Source organism: Chiloscyllium punctatum, chromosome 6, assembly GCF_047496795.1.
Source record: "Chiloscyllium punctatum isolate Juve2018m chromosome 6, sChiPun1.3, whole genome shotgun sequence".
Taxonomy (NCBI): domain Eukaryota; kingdom Metazoa; phylum Chordata; class Chondrichthyes; order Orectolobiformes; family Hemiscylliidae; genus Chiloscyllium; species Chiloscyllium punctatum.
The window spans coordinates 20,500,211-20,526,092 of NC_092744.1; the positions used below are offsets into that span (position 1 = coordinate 20,500,211).

At 41.6% G+C, this 25,882-nt stretch overlaps 1 protein-coding gene and 1 pseudogene across 1 annotated transcript in view; one reads left to right on the forward strand and one right to left on the reverse strand.

The window, feature by feature from the left end:
* The window catches only part of prkci (protein kinase C, iota), a 146,246-nt gene that overhangs the window by 50,773 nt on the left and 69,591 nt on the right, over positions 1-25,882 (reverse strand). Inside the window, exons 3-6 of the mRNA XM_072572095.1 lie at positions 22,798-22,887; positions 15,212-15,262; positions 4,203-4,288; positions 3,191-3,322 (exon numbers count right to left, since the gene is read on the reverse strand). Coding sequence (XP_072428196.1) covers positions 3,191-3,322; positions 4,203-4,288; positions 15,212-15,262; positions 22,798-22,887 — 359 coding nt within the window. The remainder of the gene's footprint in view (positions 1-3,190; positions 3,323-4,202; positions 4,289-15,211; positions 15,263-22,797; positions 22,888-25,882) is intronic.
* LOC140478576 (prefoldin subunit 4-like) lies at positions 18,110-20,196 on the forward strand (annotated as a pseudogene).

Below are 25,882 nucleotides of genomic sequence, written 5' to 3' on the forward strand. Positions count from 1 at the left end.
GTTGCCCAACACATGTCTTCACCCCTTCACAAGAGAAGACTGGGACTGCTCATGCAGGGATGTGGAGACATCTATGTCCCTCCAAACTTGTATGTACCGCTCACGTACCATTCTCCCATCATATCATTGCACACAACTTCCAATCACTGGTTTTGATGTCTTTTCTTTCTTCAGTCTTGCAAAAGTCTTCTAAGAAATACCTCTTGAACCTCCGAGAATGAGAGTACTGAGGCCACAGAGGCAGCTTTGTCTAATTGCATCTTGGACTTACTACCAGCCAAATTTAGAAACGTTGGTGGGAATTCTTGACAGAGAGTGTGAGTACACAAACTAGTAAGCACCTCATTGCAAGAGTTCTGCAGATGAAGAAATGGCGCAGACAGGAGATAACAGTAATATCAACCACCAGGGGCTGTATCCAAATGGTGGGATGGGAGGTATAGGAGGTGTAAAGGTTTCGCTAAGATCCAGTGCCATGTGCATGTTTTCGGTAGGTGTTCAGCCAGAACTCCATCCATTGAATGTTGTGCCTGGCCATGAGCTGCTGCAGGATGGTATAAAAATGCATTTAGAGTCCACATGGAGAAAGTCTCAAACGTGAAAGATAGTAAACATTATGAACATTTATGGACAAGCTACTAATTACAGAAAATTCACTTTCACTCTTACCACTAAAATGCCCTGTAAGTGAAGTGCTGTCTCTGCTCCCTGCCGCAGGAGTTCGCCTTTACTATCCTGACAGCAGTTTACATCTCACCCCACATGGACATTAAGAGCACACTTGATGAAATATACACCTCCACAAGTAGCCTTGAGATGGAATACCCTGAGACCATCTTCACCACTGCCAGTGACTTCAACGAGGCCAACCTCAAGAGTTGACACCATGATACCATCAATACATCTCCTATCACATCAGAGGCCTAAATAACTTTGACCATTGCTACTCAACCATCAAAGCCACCTAATACTCCATCCTCCACCCACGCTTTGGAAAATCAGATCGCAAGACTCTGCTCCTTGTACCGGTTTACAAGTGCGAGGGTTTGAAGCGCGAGGATCTGGAACGGAAAATTGTACAGTGCTGGTCTGACGTAACAGATGAACTCCTATGTGACTATTAGGAGTCAGTGGACTGGTCCACATTCAAGAACTCAGCAGCCAACCTAAATGAGGACGCCATTACCACCACAGATTTCATCAATGTATGTAGAGGACTGCGTATTCACTCAAGCAGTCCAAGGGTCACCCTACCAAAATTGCAAGGCCAACAGGCTCCTGAGCAGAGCAGGTCCTCACCAGCCCAACTGTAGAAAGAGTAAACTGAAGTACAATGGGAAGGAGAAAAAAGGAAACTTAGAGGGCATTTTAGTGGTCAGGGTGAAAGTGAATTTTCTGTAACTAGTAGATTATCCATAAATGTTCATCATGTTTACTTTCTTTTATATTTGAGAGCTTCTCCATGTGGACTCAAAATGCATTTCGAGTCCAGCAGCAGTTCATAATGAGGCACAACACTCAATGGATGGAGTTCTGGCTGAACACCTACTGAAAAACTTACACATGGCACTGGATCTTAGTGAAACCATTGCCCCACTATACCTCCCATCCCTCTAAGCACATAGGAAGATATGTCAGGGAGGTGTAACAGACAGTCAATGCTGTAGGATGGCCAGGAAGAATATGTGCTGCAGCTTCCTCCCTCACAGGTCAAGTCACTTATCCTGCCTATTCAATGCTCATGCAGCTAGTTTTTCCATTGCACACCTTCCAGGTACAGCACAATGGAAGGCAACAGCAAGCATTCTTCCTGCAATGTGTTGGTGAGCTCCAAACATATGTACATTCCATTCCAAGTAGCACATCCCATTAACCTCACAGGCTTTACATTACACTCCAGAATTTCAATTAAATGGACAGGCCATATTTTTAAATGTGTTCACTCAGAAGTATAAAGTTCTTTCTTCTGAGCACGATCATTTTTTGGGAGATTATTTAATCTGGAGTATTTAACACTGGGATTCACTCTTTCTCCTTCGTACTCGGTCACACACACACAGACACCCAGCTTCATTCCAACATTTCATTTCCTATTACACAAGAATCACATCAGGAGTGCTGAAACTAAAAGCAGATCCACGATGTCAGATCATTAAGTCTTAATTTGAAGGTTTTCTTTAGACTTGCATTACTTTAGGAATAAAACAACATTTGACATTTCTCTGAATTATGGCATTGCACAATCAGCAAAATGGTTGGAAGGAATTTGCTATTTTGTGCATATTTTAATATCTGTTTTCTTGAGTTCTACTGCATGCAGTATCAAACTAAAGTTTTCACCCTGCAATAACATTTAGTTTTCATATCAGCCAAGATACCTATTTCATAGATGCTGCGTAAGGACAGGATTGAGCTTGCCTATGAGACCTTCTGTCCCTTGCAGCATGTTGACAACATCATTGCAAACACAGATGACAATGTAGCTAACACTCAGAAAATGGCAGATTTACTAAATAGGTACCTTGCATCAGACTTCATAATTTGAGGATAAAATTTAATTACAAAGAAAATTAAGAATAAATTATAGAATGGAACAACTAAATTCAACATGAGCAGAAAAAGATCATGGAGAAACTAGTAAGAAAGACAAACAACTCTAAGACTATATTTGCCTCGGAGCGGTCATTGAGCAGATTCTCTGGAATATTACTAGGGTAAAGCATTAAATTAGGAAGACAGGTTGCATAAACTACACTTCAATTTCCTTTAATACAGTAGATTGAGGGATGATGTAAATGAGATGTTTAAGATGTTCAAAATAATTGATAAAGTAGGCAGAAAACATTTTCTCTGCTGAATAATCCAGAGCACTCAATATTGTTATCTATCCATACAGTTTCTTCTGAACAAATATCCTACATAATGAAGTTCTAAAAATTATAACACAAATCACAACTAACAAAAACTATTGTTTTACTGGAGCTGGATTTTCTGGAGTTAAAATCCAATGGAGTTACTTGTTAGGAATAACAGATACAAAAATCATTAATAGTTCTGATAAATGTCTTTCCAAAATAAAATTATTACTGTTTAACAGTGCATACATCCCTGTCAATACAATTTTTTCAACTATTTTCTCCTCCATAAGCAGGCAGAGCCTGGAATTGAAAAATAATGGAGAAAGACTTACAGCATGACGTCCACATTCAATTGTAACCAATTTGTGACATTTCTTATGGACGAGAAGCTTACAGTTGATGCATTTATAGCCTTGACGGCCGAGGCCCCAGATCCGATCAGTACAAAATGCACAATGTGCTCGCTGAAGGAGACAGAGCAAGAAAACAAATGAAGTATTTCATGTTCAGCACAAACAGAGCACCTTAGCTACCAAGTTTTATTAAAATGACAATAAATGTTATTACTCATACTCCAAAATAAGTTCTCAAACAGTAAATTTAATTATTGTACATGGTTTTTAAAAGACTAGAAATATAGGCCATTGTTTGGAGGTTGGGAGAGAGGTAGAGCGAAAAGACAGTCTAAACATGTTCCTGGTAACAGATCAAAATGTAGCCCACATGAGCAGCACACCTATTTGCAATTAGACTCGTCCTATTTTACCAACCATGACATCTCAGTGATTTCTATGCTCGCGCAATCTTCCACTCAGCCGAAAATGTGTACAGCAGACATTGTGCATGAACAAAGATTTCATGGAACCCGCTGACTCACTCAGACCATTTACTGTATGCAGGTTGCTGTAGTTATGATATAAACAGTGACACATTTAGTAGGAAGTATTGAACTGCAACCCCATACAAGCCCACAAGAGCGCACATAAAGCAAAGAATTGTGGTTTGATCGGCCAAGTTTGACTCCTGGACATGTCTCAGTATTATTTTCTGAAATAATCCACATAGAGAATTCCCCATATGGAACCTAATTAGTTCTTATGTGTGGTCTTTTAATTCTGATTCCAACGTTTGTAGCTGCTTCTGATTGGAATTTATTGCTGCTGAACCAAACTCATTTCATCACATAGTAAACTCTGAGAACCAGCAAAGATCCAGATTAAACCCAGCTCCAAAGCCCCTGATTAAGATGTGGGCGTCAAAATGGAAAAAAAGTTACATTATCTAACTAAACTTGATGAACACAGCTTTTTTTGTGGAGAAAGAATAGACAACCGTTCTCCTCACCCTATTGAATCTTTTGGCTTGGAAAGTATGTCCATTTACACAATACAACTTTCTCCAACGCCGCGCACCTCTTCTGTAGATGGATTCTGAAAAAAGTGGCACAAGTTAAAACAAAAAATCTGGAAGTCGTTACATTCCTATCACAATTTCAAATGAAGCTTTCTGATTACATTTTCACTGGATATAAGCTGGTAATGTTTTGAAATGCAAAAATATTATAAGCAAAATAGATAATTCAGTTTACAGGATCACGGAACTGAACCAGTCCTGTTCCAACATTCATTGCTTATTTCTTTTTCTGGTCAAACATACAATCAATCAATCTTGTGATGTTAAGGTATCAGAAAAACCTGATGGAACTTGGACTTTTCAACCAAAGTAGATGATGCCTGATAGGTAACCGTAGAGAATTTGCATGTCATAGGTAAATAGTGTGGAAAAGTTAATCGTGATTTATTTCAGACAATGAAAGCAGTACCAATTCTAAACGGCAGTTGTCATTTTTTTTAAAAAGTGAGAGTATTTGCTGACATATACAGTAGTCAAAACTTGGAAGTGAGCTTTTGATAAAATATTGCACAATACAACCTTGCATTCAAAATCGACATGGGCACAATCAGAGTCATGTAATTCTTCCTAGATACATAAACTCCCATGGGTTGAATGAGTTTAACACCTATTCCAAGTCTTAATGGTTACTGAAGTAAAATTTAATCAAATTTTTGCAGCTGAACTATGACTCTCAGATTGAATGCCAATCTATTCACAAATCAAGAAGAAAGTGAGGACTGCAGATGCTGGAGAGTCAGAGTCGAAAGGTGCATTGCTGGAAAAAGCATAGCAGGTCAGGCAGCATCCAAGGAGCAAGAGAGTCAACATTTTGGGCATAAACCCTTCAGCAAGAATTTGGAGGGCAAGAGAGCTGAGAGATAAATGGGGGTGGGGGAAGTTACCTGAGATGGCAGTAGATGGATGCAGGTAGGAGGTAATCGTGATAGGTCAGTGGGGAGGTAGAATGGATAGGTGGGATAGAAGATGGACAGGTAGGTTAGGTCAAGAGGGCAGTGTGGACTTGGAGGGTTGGATCTGGAATGAGAATGGGGGGTTGGGGGGAAAACCAAAACTGGTGAAGTCAATGTTGATGCTGTGTGACTTTAGGGTCCAGAGGCGGAAAATGAAATGTTCTTTCTCCAATTGGCAGGTGGCTTTGATTTGGCGGCGGAGGAAGGCCAGGATTTGCACGTCCTTGGGAGAGGATGAGGGGGGTGTTGAAGTGGTTGTTTGGTGTGTGCGGACTAGAGATGATCCCTGAACCACTCTGCCAGTTGGCGCTCAGTCTCCCCAATGTAGAGGAGACCACATAGAGAGCAACAGATACAGTAAATGAGGTGGGTGAATGTGCAGGAAAATTCCTGCTGTATTTGAAATAATCTTTCCAGCATCTGCAGTGCTCACTTTCTCCTACACCTGATCAGGTTCAGGGGATTTATCCACCTTTATGCATTTCAAGACATCCAGCACTTCCTCCTCTGTAATATGGACATTTTGCTAGGTGTCACCATCTATTTCCCTACATTCTATATCTTTCATATCCTTTTCCACAGTAAATACTAATGCAAAATACTGGTTTAGTATCTTCCCCATCTCCTGCAACTCCACACAAAGGCCGCCTTACTGATCTTTGAGAGGTGAAAAATGTGTTGCTAGAAAAGCGGAGCAGGTCAGGCAGCATCCAAGGAGGAGAATCGACGTTTCGGGCATAAGCCCTTCTTCAGGCCTATGCCCGAAACGTTGATTCTCCTGCTCCTTGGATGCTGCCTGACCTGCTGCGCTTTTCCAGCAACACATTTTTCAGCTCTGATCTCCAGCATCTGCAGTCCTCACTTTCTCCTAGCTGATCTTTGAGAGGCCCAAATTCTCTCCCTCGTAACCCTTGTGTCCTTAATGTATTTGTAAAGACCCTTTGGATTTTCCGTAATCTTATTTGCCAAAGCTATCTCATGAACCCTTTTTGCCTTCCTGATTTCCCTCTTACTCCTACTGCCTTTATACTCTTCTAAGAATTCACTCGATCTGTCCTGTCTATATCTTATATATGCTTCCTTCATTTTCTGAAACAAACCCTCAATTTCTTTAATCATCCGGCATTCCCTATACCTACCAGCCTTTCCTTTCACCCTAACAGGAATATACTTTCTCTGGATTCTCATTATCTCATTTCTGAAGGCTTCCCATTTTCCAGCTGCCCCTTTACCTGCGAACATCTGCCCCCAATCAGCTTTTGAACGTTCTTACCTAATTCCGTCAAAATTGGCCTTTCTCCAATTTAGAACTTCAACTTTTAAATCTGGTGTATCCTTTTTCATCACCATTTTATATCTAATAGAATTATGGTCGCTGGCCCCAAAGTGCTCCCCCACTGACACCTCAGTCACCTGCCCTGCCTTATTTCCTAAGAGTAGGACAGGTTTTGCACCTTCTCGAGTAGGTACATCCACATACTGAATCAGAAAATTTTCTTATACACACTTAAATTCTTCGGCATCTAACCCCTTAACACTATGGCAGTCCCAGTCTATGTATGGAAAATTAAAATCCCCTACCATAACTACCCTATTATTCTTCGATAGCTGAGATCTCCTTACAAGTTTGTTTCTCAATTTCACGCTGACTACTAGGGGGTGTATAATACAATCCCAATAAGGTGATCATCCCTTTCTTATTTCTCAGTTCCACCCGAAAAAACTTCCCTGGCAAAAACAATGACTGCAGATGCTGGAAATCAGATTCTGCATTAGTGGTGCTGGAAGAGCACAGCAGTTCAGGCAGCATCCAAGGAGCTTCGAAATTGACTTTTCGGGCAAAAGCCCTTCGTCAGGAATAAAGGCAGTGAGCCTGAAGCGTGGAGAGATAAGCTAGAGGAGGGTGGGGGTGGGGAGAGAGTAGCAAAGAGTACAATGGGTGAGTGGGGGAGGGGATGAAGATGATAGGTTAGGGAGGAGAGGGTGGAGTGGATAGGTGGAAAAGAAGATAGGCAGGTAGGACAAGTCCGGACAAGTCATGGGGACAGTGCTGAGCTGGAAGTTTAGAACTAGGGTGAGGTGGGGGAAGGGGAAATGAGGAAACTGTTGAAGTCCATATTGATGCCCTGGTGTTGAAGTGTTCCGAGGCGGAAGATGAGGCGTTCTTCTTCTGGGCGTCTGATGGTGAGGGAGCGGCGGTGAAGGAGACCCAGGACCTCCATGTCCTCGGCAGAGTGGGATGGGGAGTTGAAATGTTGGGCCACGGGGCGGTGTGGTTGATTGGTGCGGGTGTCCCGGAGATGTTCCCTAAAGCTCTGCTAGGAGGCGCCCAGCCACCCAATGTAGAGGACACCGCATCGGGAGCAACGGATACAATAAATGATATTAGTGGATGTGCAAGTAAAACTTTGATGGATGTGGAAGGCTCCTATAGGGCCTTGGATAGAGGTGAGGGAGGAGGTGCGGCTGCAGGTTTTACAGTTCCTGCGGTGGCAGGGGAAGGTGCCAGGATGGGAGGGTGGGTGGGTGGGTTGTAGGGGGACGTGGACCTGACCAGGTAGTCATGGAGGGAACGGTCTTTGCGGAAGGCGGAAAGGGGTGGGGAGGGAAATATATCCCTGGTAGTGGGGTCTTTTTGGAGGTGGCGGAAATGTTGGCAGATGATTTGGTTTATGCGAAGGTTGGTAGGGTGGAAGGTGAGCACCAGGGGCGTTCTGTCCTGGTTATGGTTTCCCTCCCCACCCCTTTCTGCCTTCCACAAAGACCGTTCCCTCCATGACTACCTGGTCAGATCTACGCGCCCCTGTAACCCACCCTCCCATCCTGGCACTTTCCCCTACCACCGCAGGAACTGTAAAACCGGCGGCCACACCTCCTCCCTCACCTCTAACCAAGGCCCTAAAGGAGCCTTCCACATCCAAAGTTTTACTTGCACATCCACTAATATCACTTATTGTATCCGTTGCTCCCGATGCGGTCTCCTCTACATTGAGGAGACTGGGCGCCTCCTAGCAGAGCGCTTTAGGGAACATCTCCGGGACACCCGCACCAATCAACCACACCGCCCCGTGGCCCAACATTTCAACTCCCCCTCCTACTCTGCCGAGGACATGGAGGTCCTGGGTCTCCTTCACCGCCGCTCCCTCACAACCAGACGCCTGGAGGAAGAACGCCTCATCTTCCGCCTCAGAACACTTCAACCCCAGGGTATCAATGTGGACTTCAACAGTTTCCTCATTTTCCCTTCCCCCCACTTCACCCTAGTTCTAAACTTCCAGCTCAGCACTGTCCCCATGACTTGTCTGGAATTGTCCTACCTACCTATCTCCTTTTCCACCTATCCACTCCACCCTCTCCTCCCTGACCTATCATCTTCATCCCTCCCCCCCTCACCCATTTTACTGTATGCTACTTTCTCCCCACCCCCACCCTCCTCTAGCTTATCTCTCCACACTTCAGGCTCACTGCCTTTATTCCTGACGAAGGGCTTTTGCCCGAAACGTCGATTTCGAAGCTCCTTGGATGCTGCCTGAACTGCTGTGCCCTTCCCTGGATGTATATCAGGAATATCCTCCCTTAACACAGCTGTAATGTCATCCCTTATCAAAAACGCCACTCGCCCTCCTCTCTTGCCTCCCTTCTTCCCTTGCATTTGTGTCCTGGAACATTAAGTTGCCAGTCCTGCCCATCTCTGAGCCATGTTTCTGTAATTGCCATGATATCCCAGTCCCATGTTCCTAACCATGTCCTGAGTTCATTTGCCTTCCCTGTTAGGCCCCTTGCATTGAAATAAATGCAGTTTAATTTATCAGTACTACTTTGTCCTTGCCTGTCCTGACTGTTTGACTCACTTCTGTTCTCAACTGTACCTGTCTCTGATTGACCTCTTTCCTCACTATATCCCTGCCCCCCCCCCACCCCCCTTACTAGTTTAAATCCTCCCATGCAGCTCCAGCAAATCTCCTTGCCAGTATATTAGTTCCCTTCCAATTTAGATGCAATCCATCCTTCTTGTACAGGTCATTTCTACCCCAAAAGAGATTCCAATGATCCAAAAATGTGAATCCTTCTCCCATACACCAGCTCCTTAGCCATGCATTCATCTGCTCTATTCTCCTATTCCTGTCCTCACTAACTTGTAGCACCGGGAGTAATCCAGATATTAATACTCTCGAGGACCTCCTTTTTAAATTCCTGCCTAACTCTGTGATCTCCCTTCAGAATCTCAATCTTTTCCCTTCCTATGTCGTTGGTTCAATGTGAACAATGACCTCTTGCTTGCGCCTGTCCCTCTTGAGAACATTCTGCACCATCGCTGAGATATCCTTGATCCTGGCACCAGGGAAGCAACACATCATTCTGATTTTTTTGCTGTTGCCCACAGCAATGTCTGTCTGTACCTCAGACTAGAGAATCCCCTTACACAATTGATCTCTTGGAACCTGACGTACCCCTCATTGCATTAGAGCCAGTCTCAATACCAGAAACTTGGTTGTTCATGCTACGTTCCCCTGAGAATCCATCACCCCCTACATTTTCCAAATCAGCATACTGTTTGAAATGGGTACAGCCACAGAAGACTCCTGCACTACCTGCCTATCTCTCTTACCTTTCCTGGAGTTAACCCATCTATGTGACTGTGTCTGAGACATCCCCCCTCTTCCTATAACTGCCATCCATCATATACTGTTGCTGTTGCAAATTCCTCAATGCTTCTAACTGTCTCTCCAACAGATCCATTCGATCTGATAAGATTTGCAAGCAACAGCATTTATTGCAGATATAATTCGCAGTAACCCAAAAACTCTCTTTAAACTCCCACATCTGACAAGAAGCACATATCACTCGACTAAAGGCCATTTTTTGCTCCTTCACAATCTACAGACCCATAAAATAACACCGTCTTATTCCTCTACAAAACACTGCCCCAGGTTAAGTTAATAGTAATGGCTTATATTTTAAGTTTAATCAAGAGACATATATCCAAAAACATATAATCAACAAAGAAACCACTCTACTCACTACTGCAGACTTTCTGTAGGTCACACTTAAAATACACTTATTTGATTCTGTGCTGCGAACTTCGCCCAAACAGTTCCTCCAAGATCAGTTGTGAATTTCACTGTTTGTTAGTTTTCCCAGAAGCACTCTGATTTCCAGCGATATATGAATTCAAACAGCAAAGGCAGAAATGTGCAGGTACACTGTGGTGTCAGTTTCTTTCTCTCTCTCTCTCTCTCTCTCTCTGCAACGCCGACCCGACCATGTGCTTCTTTGTCTTTTCTTCATCCTTTTAAAACTGCTGTTGTTTTGTGTTTTTTTTCTCCAAAGTTCCAAAACAATGCAACAGCATATAAAACAGTATTTGCTGCTCGTTAAATTCGAGGAAATCACCTCCAACACCTAAATTACCTCAAAAAAGGAGCAGCTGTTACATCCAGAATTTTTTCTGTCCTCCATCTTGGATTACCCATAATCCTTCTCTTCAAAACAAAACTAATTTCAGAGACATGCACAAAGCCATGCCAATATGTCTTGCCTTTTCAAGTGCCATTAGACCTAGTTTCTCAGAATCCTTTTCAATAACCTACCCACCCTTGACCTTGGGTTTACTGGCCTGTAGTTCCCTGGCTCTTCCTTGTAGTCTCTCAAATAATGGCATATTAACCATCCTTCAGTCTTGCTGCAACCCACCCATGGCTGTTGATGATACAATTCTCTCTGCTCAGGCTCCTGCAATTTCTTCCCTGGCTTCTCCCTATGTACTGCAATACACTTAATTTGGGTTCCAGGGATTTGTCTAGCTTTATGCATTTTATGAGCTCCAGCACTCCCTCTTCTGTAATGTGGACTGTTTTCAAGTAATCACCATTTATTGCCCCAAATTCCCTAGCTTCCACGTCCTTCTCCCTGGTAAATACTGGCGCAAAAAAATTGATTAGATCTCACCCATCTCCTGTGGTTCCACACATAGACAGCCGCAGTAACCTTTAAGAAGGCTCTCTTTAACTATGTTGCTCTTTTGCCTTTAATGTACTTGTAGAATCTCCTTGGATTCTCCATGACCTTGTCTGCCAAAGCTTTCTCATATCCCCTTTACAGCAGCCTGATTTCTCTCTTAAGTCTGCCCCTACTCCTCCTACTGTCCTTGTGGGATTCACTTGATTCCAGCTGTCTATACCTGTCATATCCTCTTTTTCTTGACCAGAGTCTCAATATCTCTAGTTATCTGGTATTCCGTTGCTCCCCTTAATTTCTGAACCATCTTCAATCTTTTCTTACTACTGCTGAGGATACCCCACCCCATCTCCATAATAGTTTAAAGCAACAGGGAGTATGGAGTCAAGTAGAAAGACAAGCCGCAGGTTAGCATACGTGCAGGGTTTAAGTTCAAGGCAGACTAGGATTGAAGCAAAAAGGAAGGATAACTTAAGATATATTACTAGAGATGATGGAAATCATGAGGATAAGGAATTTAGCATTAAGGCGCTTTACCTGAATGTTCTTAGCATTCGTAACAAAATAGCTGAATTAACGGCACAAATCATCGTGAATGATTATGATGTGGTAGGCATCACAGACGTGGTTGCAAAGTGTACAGGACTGGCAGTTAAACATCCAAGGATTTACAACTTATCAAAAAGATAGGGAGTTGGGCAGAGGAGGCAGGGTTGCCTTGTTAGTTAAGAATGAAATTTAATCTATGGCACTGAATGACATAGGGTCAGATGATGTGGAGTCTGCGTGGGTGGAGTTAAGGAACCACAAAGGCAAAAAACCCATAATGGGAGTTATGTACAGACCTCTCAGCAGTGGTCAGGACCAGGAGTGCAAGATGTACTGGGAAATAGATAGGGCACGTCAGAAAGGCTAGGTCACAGTGATCATGGGGACTTTAATTTGCAAACTGACAGGGTGAATAATGTTGCCAGTGGATCCAAAGGAAGAGAATTCATGGAATGCTTACAGGATAGCTTTTTGGAACAGCTTGTGATGGAGCCCACAAGGGAACAGGCTATTCTGGACTTAGTGCTATGTAATGAGCCAGACTTTATTAAAAAATCTTAATGTAAGGGAACACTTTGGAGGAAGTGATCATAATATGGCGGAATTCAGTCTGCAGTTTGAAAGACAGAAGGCAAAATTGGATGTTATGGCTTTACAGTTAAATAAAGGTAATTGCCGTGGCACGAGAGAAGAAAGATTATCTGGGTTGGAGCCTTTAAAGTGGCCAAGAGCACTGGGCAATCAGAAGATTGGGAAGACTACAAAAACAAAGAGAGGATAACAAAGAGAGAAATAAAGAAGGAGAGGATCAAATATGAAGGTAAGCTAGCCAGTAATATTAGAAATGACAGTACAAGTTTCTTCCAACACATAAGAAATAAACGAGAGGCAAAAGTAAAAATTGGGCGACTCCAAGTTGTTGCAGGAGGGCTAGTGCTGGGAGATAAGGAAATAGCTGAAGAACTTACTAAATACTTTCTTCACAGTGAACACTAAATACTTCACAGTGGAAGACATGAGTAACATCCCAACAATTAAGGAGAGTTAGGGGGCAGAGTTGAATATGGTAGCCATTACAAAAGAGAGTGTGCTAGAAAAGCTAAAAGGTCTAAAAATTGATCAATCTCCTGGCCCCGATGGGCAACATCCTAGTGCTCTGAGGGAGGTGGCTGAGGAAATCGTGGAGGCATTGGCTGTGACCTTTCAAAAATCATTAGAGTCAGGGAAAGTCCCAGATGATTGGAAAACCGAAGTTGTAACCCCTTGTTCAAGAAAGGATCAAGACAAAAGGTGGAAAATTATAGGCTGATTAGCCTAACCTCGGTTGTAGGTGAGAAGGGGACTGTCCAGTTGGGCACAGACAGGCTATTCTTAGATGTGAGCAAGACTTACGACAGTGGGTGGCCTCCCTGGTGCCAGGATCAAGGACGTCTTAAGACCATAAGACATAGGAGTGGAAGTAAGGCCATTCTGAAGGTTGACTTGCAGGTTGAGTCCATGGTTAAGATAGCAAATATAATGTTGTCATTTATCTCAAGGGGGTTGGAATATAAAAACAGCGATGTGCTTCTGAGACTTTATAAAACTCTAGTTAGGGCCCCATTTAGAATACTGTGTCCAATTTTGGGCCCCACACCTCAGGAAGGACATACTGGCACCGGAGAGTGTTCAGTGGAGATTCACACTGATGATCCCTGGAATGGTAGACCTAACATACGATGAATGGCTGAGGATCCTGGAGTATTCATTAGAGTTTAGAAGGTTGAGGGGAGATCTATTAGAAACTTACAAGATAATGCATGGCTTAGAAAGGTAGATGCTGGGAATTTGTTTGTGTTAGGCAGGGAGACTAGAACCTGTGAGAACAGCCTTAGAATTAGGAGGGGGTCAATTTAGAATGGAGATGAGGAGACATTTCTTCAGCCAGAGAGTGGTGGGCCTGTGGAATTCATTGCCACAGAGCGTAGTGGAGGCCAGTACATTAAATGTCTTCAAGGCAGAGATTGATAAATTCCTGATCTCGCAAGGAATTAATGGCTATGAGGAAAGAGCGGGTAAGTGAAGTTGAAATGCCCAGTCGTGAGTGAATGGCAGAATGGACTCAATGGGCCGAATGGCCTTACTTCCACTTGTATGTCTTAGGGTCTTAAGACGTCCTTGATCCTGGCACCAGGGAGGCAACACAGTGTCGTAAGTCTTGCTCACATCTGAGAATAGCCTACATGTGCCCAACTGGACAGTCCCCAATCACAATTGCTCATTTGAATCTTGACGAACCTCTCTTAGCAGAAAGTCCAGCCATTATGCCCAAAACCTGGCTGCCTTTTGAGAGGCAATCCCCCCTAATCATTAGCCAAAATAGAATATTTGTATGGGAGAGGGATAGCCACAGGAGAACTCCTGCAGTACCTTCCTACCTCTTTAGGCAGTCACCCATCAACCTGATTGTATCTGCGATATGACCACCCCTCCAAAGCTACTTTCCATCACACCCTGTCCTTTTATATGCTCCTCAGTGACTCCAACTATATCTCTAACTGATTCAAATGGCCTGATATAAGCCACATCCAAACACACTTCCTGCAGATAGGGTCTCCAGGGACAGTAAATTGTTCTGATCTTCTACAATTAAATACAAAAGACAAAATGCCTCAGTTATGTACAACATTAGTGAGACCCACATCTGGAACCCAGTGTGCAGTATTGGTCTCCAAATGCTTTAGAAGCAGTTCAAAGAATGTTCAGTAGACTAATACCACAAATAGATTATTTTATGAGACAAAAACGTTGACAGGCTTGGCTTTCATCTATTAATGGGAGTTTAGAAGAGGAAGAGGCTGCTTGGTTGAAACATACAACAGATCTTGGAGTGCACATCAAAAACACATACCTCTTATGGGAGAATCTAGCACGGAGTCACTGCTTCAAAATAAGAGATCACCCATTTAACTCAGATAAGGAGAGATTTTTCCCAGAGAAATCCCTCACTCAAAGGAAATATGTAAATGGCTAAGGTATGAAAGGGAGAGAACTGGTCCTCTCTAAGTGCAAAGTAAGACAGACATGTGGTGGAAAACATGCAAAGAGAGAAGAGAGAGAAGGAACGTAAGAAAAATGGAAAACAGATATAATGCGATCAGTTTCTGAAGTTATTGGATAGAATATTAATCAAAATTGAATCTTGAAACCACAAGGCTTGGGGAGCTTCTTTAGGGAAGTAATGACCAAAATCCAGACCTAGCTTGGTTGTGAGCCTACCACAATTCAGTAACCTGTTGACACTGGGCATGTCAGTCAATGTCTTTAGGAAGAAAGATTGTAAAGGGAAATACAATAGGAAATATAAAAATAATTTAAAAGGTGAAGAGAGTAATCAATATTCAAGGGTCTTGATTCATAACTGTTTTTATGAATTCATAGTGCAAATATACACCAGTAAACCACTCTAAACAAACAATAAGGAAAATGAGCAATACTTACTATCTTCCCCAGGACAGGGCATTCCTGGTCTTTCTGGTACACAGGGAAACACTGCAGATGAAAATCCAATCATTAAAGTGGTATATAACATACAAGAACTTTCAATAGGTAATCTGCTGTGATGATATGGTAATAAATAAGCCAATGCTCAACATTAGAGGGAGTACAACTACTTCTACAGCTGTTCTGATGGAGAGTCACCGGACTCAAAACATTCCCGGGATGCTACCAAACCTGCCAAGTTTCTCCAGCAATTTGTTTTTGTTTCGGATCTCTGGCTTCCATAGTTTTTTGCTTTATTTATCTGTAGCTTCTTTTTCAAGAGAGCTCCTCTATTAAATATGCAGGAGATAAGCCTACTTCACTTCCAATTTACACAAATAGTTTAGCACATCCTACTCCTTGATTTTGGAGGAAGGTGTAGTTACTGAATTTTATGGCTGTGATTCAGCAAGTGTGAAACATACACAGCATGTAATGTGATGAAGCTGTGCAACAGATGGTGATCGGGAGAGGAGTGGTGGGGAGAGAATGTAAAGCTTCCAACACTCATGAAGCAATATCAAATGAATTTGAAGAAATTTCTTTTTAACTAGTGCTAATGAAAATTAAATAGTTTTCATAAAGAATACACGATTTTTCAAGAAATAGCACATTAAACATTTTTTTCAAAAGGACAGGGAGGACAATTTTCAATGTACTGAAACATTAGTACATTATACTTGAGGGGAAAATAACTTGTGTCCTTCAAATATGTGAAACCCATGATTTAGTTTCTTTTATTTTCAATCTTTGCTGCCTTGCATGTAAATGAGCATCAGATTAATGTAGTTTTGATCATTTTTGCAATAGCAAATGTTTCTATATCAAAAATATGTTTCTCTCACACAGGAACATCCTATCCTCAACTGAGACGGGAAACCTGAAGAATTGATCTGTGCCCTCATATGCAACATCTGTTGGCCCGTAGCAACACACACTGAGGCAATGAGGCATCTCCCACAGACAACTTAGATTTGTACAGCGCCTTTAAATGTCGAAAACAACCAAAAGCATTTCAGTAAAAAGTTCACAAATCTCGATTGAGTGTTACAAAGAAAGGCAGGTGTTGAAGTGATATAATTTATCCCCTGTATTTATTCCATTCCTATGCCTCCAGTCAGAAAATCATGTTATACACATGACTACATTTTCCAGATTCTGTGGAACTGTAGCAGTTGACAACATAGAAGGCAGAACGTTGTCCCATCATATCTGTGCAATTACTTTACTTGGATCTTCTACCTACTCTTAACTATCCCTGGAATTTGATAACAATCTTCTTGCAGTTTTGAGGTCATGAAAGGGACAAATTCAAGTTAATTTTCCTTGTCCAATTTAATTTTTTTTTCCCTTCCAGGAAGTGATCATCTTTATCTCCGAGAAATCAATAGTTTATACATTAGGCTAACACCAATAAATGTATGCATGCTTGAGGACTGGATAAGGACCATTCTGAATAAGGGCACGCATGCAACAAAATGAAAATGCTACTCAAAACCATATAGTTTCTTTCCTTAAAACAAAGTCTTAGCAAACCTAGAAAAGTTGATTAAATTATATTTTAAATCAGATCAAAGCAAAACATTTTCCGCCCAACCAAGTACAATCTGTAAAAATTCCATCTGACTCTAGGCTACTCCTACACAAATTGGTTGAGCCTGATTCAGACTTTTGAAAACTTTATGTTATAGTTGAACCCAAGAAAAACTTCTGCCATATATCCATTCCATCACCAAGACTGCCAACTTCTGCCTCTATCACACTGCTCAACTCAACCCATGCCTCAATTTATGTGTTAAAACTTGACTACTTCAAAGTTCTCCTCGGTATTATCCCATTTTCTAAACTACAATGAGCCTACACAAAATTCTGCTGCCCAGACCATAAACTACACACGGTTCTATTCATTTACAATAGATTCCAATCCAGCAACAACTTAGTTTAAAATCTCATCCTTTTCTTCAAATGCTTTCTCATTCCTTCCCATCTCTATGACCTCCCGTCCTGTAATTCTCAATTACATTTGTACTCCAATTCTGATTCATTATGCATCCCCAATTTAATTACTCTACCATTGGTGGATCTGCTTTTAGTTGCCAATAGTACAAACTTCATAATTCCTTCCCAAAGCCTCTGGTTCTCCTTTTATATATTCTTTAAGAGCAACATTTTTAACTCTGCTTTTGGTCACGCGTCCTTATATTCTCTTCTGCGACTCAGGTTCAAACTGTATTTTTTACTGCTCCTGAAAAGCACCTTGCAATATTTAATTATAGTGAAAGCACTTTATAAAAGCACATTGTTACAGCAGCAACAGCCTAAAATAATCCACACCCTGACATTTTTCCTTTCAGATGTGCAACAGTGATATGACCATTTGTTTGGCTCCCTCCAACTCAGCGGACATTTGCACCATTGCCATCAAATCTGACTTGTTGGTGAATTTTAAAAAGTGCATAACATGTTAAAATGTTTCAGAAAGTAATAAAAGCCACCGACCATATCTGGCATGTACATGATTGAGGGATAAAATATATCAACAAAGGATTAATTCAGAGATAGTAAGCATGGATTTGTTAAGGGAATATCATGCTTGACAAATTTGAACAATTTCTTTGAGGAGGTAGTCACGAGTATTGATGGGGGTAATGTATTCAATAACATTATACAAGGATATCTCAGCAAAGCTTTTAATAAAGGTCTCTCATGGCAGACTCGCCAAGAAAGTAAAAGCTCTGGAGATGCACCACAAAACAGCATTGAAAGTCTGAATTCAGTTGGACACAATAGGGCTAAGAGCTGGGGCCCTTGCAGCTTGTGATGTTGATTAAAAATTTAGACTTAAGAATAGTGGATATGATCAAGAAATTCACAGATGACATGAAAATTGGTAGGGTAGTAAATAGCGAGGATAGCTATAAACTGTAGGAGGACATCAACAGACTGCTCATGTTGGCACAGCAGCAGCTCAGACGGACCTTGATGTGCATATGAACAGATCTCTGAAGGTAGCAAGTCAGGTAGATAAGGTGGTTAAAAACAGCATATGAGACACTTGCTATTATTAGCCCTGGAATAAAATGCAAGAGTGGAAAGAGTTATGTTGGAGTTGTAGAAACTGCTGGTTGGGCCAATTTCTGGTAAAAGGGATTAGTGTAATCCGACATGATCACTGTCCGGGACATGCTGGGCCCAATGGCCACCTTCTGTGCTGTAAACATTTACAAGTCCAAGTAATTCTCAGGAGCAGAAGGCACCACAAATATTGATAGAGGTACCATGCACATCAGTGCATAAGATAAGGCTGTAGCATTCCCCAGCCAGTACATTCTTCTGGATGATCCATCTCATTCTCCTCTGCAGGTCCTCAGAATCACAGATGCCAGTCTTCAGCCTAGTCAATTCATTCCATGTGGTATGAGGAGACAGATGAAGCCACTGGGTACTGTAAAGGCTTTGGGCACTGACATTACAGCAATGGTACTAAAGAAATTTTAAATGAAAGCTTACTGAACTCCTAGCCAAGCTATTCCAATATGGTCAAGACACTTGCGCCTACCCAACAAAGTGTAAGATTGCCCAATAGTGACTCTTGCTAAAACACAGTACAAATATAACATAGCTAATTACTGCTCCAGTCTGCTTTTGACAATCAGCTATTGTGCATCACTTGCTAAACAATAACCTACTCGATGTTTCAGTTTGGGTTTCACCAGGACCAAAATATGCTTTGGGTCAAAGAGAACCGAAGAACTGAATTTCAGGTATGAGGTGAGTGTGAATCTCAAACGTAGCCCTGATGTTAAAGGCAGAGTGTAATATGAAAGGAGCCTGCAAATCTAAGTCAACTGAAAAAGGGGGAATCTTCCTCTGGTTGGAGTCATACATAGCTAGTTTTACCATCTCAGCTCCAGGACAACCCTTCAGGAATTCCCCAGAGTAGTGCCCTACACGCACCTGCTTCAATGACCTTTCCTTCATTATAAGGTGAGAGCAGGAATGTTTGCTGCTAAGTGTAGAATATTCAGAATCATTAATGATGATTCAGATACTGAAGCAGTCAATGTCCAAATACAAATATTACCCAGGTCTTGCTGTAACAACATTCCTACCACACAAGATCCAGACAACGAGCATCATCAAGAAGAGAGAATCTAATCACCTTGACATTACCACCACTGAATCTCCTGCTATTAATAACCTCGGAATCACCAGCAATCTAAATAGAACTAGCCACATAAATACTGTGGTTCCATGAGAAGGCCAGAGTCTCTAATCCTGCAGTTACTCGATGAAACATAACAACTTGGGCAAGCTAATCAGCAGTAGAAGATATTAGTGTCATTTTCGATGATGACCAGAAAATAAATTAGTTCGCAAGAAATAATAATAGGCTTTTAGAGTCATACAGAATGGAAACAGACAAGAAAAGACCTTTGCTGTTCACCTCATCAATGCCCCTCATGACCTTATAAACTTCCATAAGGTCACCCCTCAACCTACATTCCTGAGGGAAAAAAATCCCAGCCTACCCAGCCTCCCTTAACTTAAACTCTCCAGTTCCGGTAACATCCCTATAAATCTTTTCTGCATCCCATATCCACCCCACCAATTTAATAATGTTCTTCTCAAAGAAAGGTGCTTTTGGAATTTAAAGAAATAGAACTAGAAAAGAAACAATTACAGAATCTGGAAGATGCCTCTGATGACATAATGATGCTTGAAGATGATATAATGCTGTTGCCTTACCAAATCAGAGCTTTTTATTAGCTATTCCCAGAATGAGACACAGGACATGCTAGAAGGTGCAAAGCAAATTCTCCAAGTTGAGATCCAGGCTTTGCAGACTCATGTGGAGACAATCCAAGTTGTTATCAGATCTTAAAGTCCAGCTCTCTGCAAAATTTGGAAACAACATTAACCTTGAAATGAATGACAACTGAACTGTTTATTCTCACCAGTCAGGTTTCACTTGATTGAATGATTTAACTTGTATTGCAGATTGTGGAAGGAAACAGTGATTTTTGTTTTTCAATAAAAGGAGTCATCACTTTGTTCATGATTTTTGGATGGAATTTTAAGAATTTTGTCCTGCAGCTCAACTTATTTGATGAAAACAAATGTAGTAACTAGCTTGTCTCCCCAAAGCCTGCCCACCATATGCAAGGTACAAGTCAGGAGTGTGATTCACTTACAAGGACGAGGGCAGCTCCACTGAAGAAGCTTAACATCTGAGGACAAAGCACCTTACTTGATTTGCACCCTGCTCAAACATTAAATTCCTTCCCCACCTACATTTGGCAGTAGTCATGTGCACCATTTACAAGATGCACTGAGGAAATTCATCAAGACTTCTTGGACAATACCATCCAAATATACAATCACTATTACCTACACCAAGGGCAGCTGATATGTGAGAACACTACCATCTTAAATTCTCCTCCAAGCCACTCATTATCCTGACTGGGAAGGCATAATTGCAGTTCCACTGTTAGTGTCAAAATCTTGAAATTCCCTCCACAATGGCATTGTGTGACTGCCTACAGCAAATGGACTATAAGTTCAAATAGATAGTTCACCATAACCTTTTCAAGAGTAATTAGGGATGGGCAATAAATGCTGGCTGAGCCAACAAACCCCGCACTCCTAGGATAAGTCAATATCCAAACAAAAATCAGTTGGCATTATCACAACCCTGTACTGTAATAAGACCTTAACAATTCATCAGTAATACAAAGTGCTAGAGAAATTCCATCAGTAATGCCCGGTGCTACATTAGATTACTTACAGTGTGGAAACAGGCCCTTCGGCCCAACAAGTCCACACCGCCCCGCCGAAGCGTAACCCACCCATACCCCTACATCTACATTTACCCCTTACCTAACACTATGGGCAATTTAGCATGGCCAATTCACCTGGCCTGCACATCTTTGGACTGTGGGAGGAAACCGGAGCACCCGGAGGAAACCCACGCAGACACGGGGAGAACGTGCAAACTCCACACAGTCAGTCGCCTGAGGCGGGAAGTCTTCTTCCAAGTCAATAAGAGAACCATTGAACAATTGTTGGGATCCTACTTGAAACCAGCTCATGGTTGGGTTAAAGAAAAACATGAAAGTCAACTCTATATGGACTGAACATGCTGTTCAAGTTGCAAAAAGCATTCCCCAAAAGGATCTCTCAATTCTCAGATGACCAGTATTGCAAAGAAAAATTACTTTTCATTTTGCATTAATGCGAATACAAAGTAATGTCATTCAATGACAATAATTGGTCCTTAAGACTGCACTAATTTGAGCCACATGAAAGGAAGCAAATCCTGTATGCCGGAACCCACTACATCAAAAGGATGTTTAAACCCAATTGCCTAAAGGTATCTGAAATGACACTATTGGTCTATTCAGTCAAATGATGAGCGCTCTTCTAATTTTCTTAATGGTTTTGTGTACCTCTGAATCTGGTGTGCGACAGCCACTTCCAAACTGCAAGTTAATGATACGATAAGCATACCGATGCCAATTACTGTGTGCGTGGTATCTTGGAATGGCTGCACAGATGGGCAGCTTAGAAGGAATACTGAAGATGAACCATGGCAGAAAATCAATCCCAAGTAGATATTATCCTCTAATCAAGGGGCAGCAATAACAGTCAAGAACACTTGGAAACAACAAAACTGTTTTGGCCTTTTTGAATTGGTGTTACAGTGATAAAACTCATTTATTTGTTGGTTATATTTTCCTTCTAATTTAAGGGGTGTTGCATATCAAGAAACAAAAAGAAAATTAAACAAAACATTATCAATCAGGAACTTTTTTGTTACTCCCCCACATCCTTGTAGATTGAAACTTCCTTTAGCATCACTGAGAGCTGGTACCAAAGTCAGAGAAACTTCATGGGGTTCTTTCCATTACAAATAACAAGTGCAGGAACAGGATCTAATGCACATTGCGGTATACAGGAACTGAAGAGATAGTAGCATAGTGGTAATAGAGACGCAAGCTAATACTGAGATCAAGGGTTCAAAACCACTACAATTGTGGAATTTAAATGCAATTAATAAGACTGGAATAGAAAGCTACTCTCACCTACTCCTTAATGTCCTTTAGGGAAGGAAATCTGCCAGTGACTCCAATTCCATACAATGGACTCTTTCAACTGCCTAGCAAGCCACTCATTTGAAAGACAATTAGGACAGATAATCAATATTGGCCTTTCCAATGACATGCTCATTCATGCAAGAATTAAGAACCGTTCCTATATACTAAGTGCATTAAGCTTTTGTTCACATGTATTGCTCTCTCAACCTCTCAAAACACAGGTCCAACTGTTTGCCCTCATCCAAAATAAATCAGCGTTCATAGATGATTTTTTAAATTAACAAGACTAAATTTGTAAATAAACGTTTTATTTTACAACTAGTGAAAGCTATAAGCTGTACCCAGAATATTTAAGTTCAATGAAGTACAGGTGGACAACTTTATAACTTTCAAGCAAATTTCAGTAATGATTCAAAATTTAAAGATTCTAAAAAGATTGCAACTCACCATGAATGATCAACTCAGAATCCTTATTCAACTCATATAACCGAAATGCCTCCTCGAGCTCCAGCTGAGATGAGACAGTGCAAGGGTCACCTAATCAATAAATGAGAATACCAAAATGTATATCTTCAAAATATAATGCTGTGACATTTAGCTTTGATGCAAACATATTTTCAGACATATTTTATACCAATTTCTAAGAAAAATCTTTACTTCTGGTGATTTTGTGAAAAAATGATTCACAGAAATGGAAATAACAATTAGTAGTTAGCCAGCTATCAAATACACAAGGATATGAAATTATTGACCACTTTGTGGTATGTTACATCAAGCGGACCGTTACATCAAGCGGACCACCTTTTGAAGCCCTCTTACAGCTACTTAAAAATTTACCAAAAGAATCAACATTCAATAACGATGATCAGAGATCTTAGAATTTCCTTTATTAGTTCTGTAGAATTGAAATGTTAGGTAGAAGAAAAAAATAACACAGCATTGCAGGAATGCTCTTTTTGACTGAAATTGTAATAAACTACAATGTCAGTGCACAAAATTTGGTTGTTTCAAAGGAAAAATCAGTGAGACAGAGTATTTGTCGCTTCATATTGGCGTCTCCCTGGGAATAACTCGTGAAGGCATATAATTTTGGGTAAAGACTTAGGTCTAGTGTTGTAACAGCAATTTGGAGTAGAGAGGCATGAGAGTGCCCGAAATGTTGATTCTCCTCCTTGGATGTTACCTGACCTGCTGTGCTTTTCCAGCACCACACACACAACTCTGATCTCCAGCATCTGCAGTCCTCACTTTCTTCTAGCAATTTGGAGTGGTGAACTAAGTGCCTCACAAGTAAGACAGTTTTGCAGCATAATGATCGAAATGTAATGCTCTTCTATAATTCACGAACACCACCTCATGTGAAGTAAAAGGCATGAAGAGCAGTGGTAAAAAAAGTCTGGGTGGAATTTAATCCACTGGAGAAGGCCTATCACCTAACTGCCACTGGGAACGGTGGCAACTTCTAGCAATACAAAAGGCCTTGGGTTATTAAGGGAACCAGGCCACACGAGAGTTAGTACAGGGTGGGTATTGCTATCTGGGTGAAGGCAAGAGAGGGTGAAAAGAAAAAGCCTCTCACAGTAGGTTCACCAATCAGGCACTGAACAACTCTAAACCAGAAACATCCATCATCTCACACCAGCTGTGTTTGTTTTCCTTGAGGCAAAGCCTCAATTAACATCTCGACAAGGAGGCATTCCATGAAGCAGTCACACCAACACCCTGGTGCCTGATGAAATGCTCCAACCAGCTTCCAGAAACAGATAATGAATTCCATCAGGTGTAGGAAATATGCTGATTAGTTGCTATTTGGTTGGATTTTGTTTTCTACATCCCATGGTTTGGAAACAGCAAACAGTCATCATATCAACGACTCTACTTTTCTCTTAATGTGTCTTTAATATGGGATTGATATTTCCAGATAACATATCTACAGACTGTATTAATCCATCTCCTAACAGTAGAACATAACAGCGCAGCACAGGCCCTTCGGCTCTCGATGTTGCGCCAACCTGTCATAACAATCTGAAGCCCATCTAAACTACACTATTCCATGTATGTCCATATGCTTGACCAATGACGAATTAAATGTACTTAAAGTTGGCGGATTTGCTACCGTTCCAGGCAAAGCATCCCAAACCCTTACTACTCTGAGTAAAGAAACTACCTCTGACATCTGTCCTATATCTATCACCCCTCAATTTAAAGCTATGCCCCTTCATGCTCGCCGTCACCATTCTTGGAAAAAGGCTCTCCCTGTCCACCCTATCTAACCCTCTGATAATCTTATATGTCTCTATTAAGTCACCTCTCAACCTTTTTCTCTCCAATGAAAACAGCCTCAAGTCCCTCAGCCTTTCCTCATTAGACCTTTCCTTCATACCAGGCAACATCCTAATAAATCTCCTCTGCATACTTTCCAAAGTTTCCACATCTTTCTTATAATGCGGTGACCAGAACTGTTCGCAATATTCCAAATGCGGCCACACCAGAGTTTTGTACAGCTGTAGCACAACCTCGTGGTTCTGGAACTCGATGCCTCTATTAATAAAAGCTAAAACACTGTATGCCTTCTTAACAACCCTGTCAACCTGGGTGGCAACTTTCAAGGATCTGTGTACCTGGACACCAAGATCTCTCTGCTCATCTACAATACCAAGAATCTTACCATAAGCCACTTTGCATTCCGGTTACCCTGACCAAAGTGAATCACCTCACACTTGTCCGCATTAAACTCCATTCGCCACCTCTCAGCCCAGCTCTGCAATTTATCTATGTCTCTCTGTAACCTACAACATCCTTTATCACTATCCACAACTCCACCGACCTTAGTGACGTCTGCAAATTTACTAACCCACCCTTCTACACCCTCATCCAGGTCGCTTATAAAAATGACAAACAGCAGTGGACCCAACACCAACCCTTGCGGTATACCACTAATAACTGGACTCCAGGAAGAACATTTCCCACCAACCACCACCCTCTGTCTTCTTTCAGCAAGCCAATTACTGATCCAAACTCTATATCTCCCACAATCCCATTCCTCCACATTTTGTACAATAGTCTACTATGGGGAACCTTATCGAACACCTTGCTGAAATCCATATGCACCACATCAACAGGTTTACTCTCATCCAACTGTTTGGTCACCTTCTCAAAGAACTCAATAAGGTTTGTGAGGCACGACCTACCCTTCACAAAACCGTGCTAACTATCCCTAATCAAATTATTCTTTTCGAGATGATTATAAATCCTATCTCTTATAACCTTTTCCAACACTTTACCAACAACTGAAGTTAAGGCTCACCGGTCTAAAATTACCAGGGTTGTCTCTACTCCCTTTCTTGAACAGGAGAACCACATTTGCTATCCTCCAGTCTTCTGGCACTATTCCTGTAGGCAATGACAATTTAAAGATCAATGCCAAAGGCTCGGCAATCTCCTCCCTGGCTTCCCAGAGAATCCTAGGATAAATCCCATCCGACCCAGGGGACTTATCTATTTTCACACTTTGCAGGATTTCTAATACCTC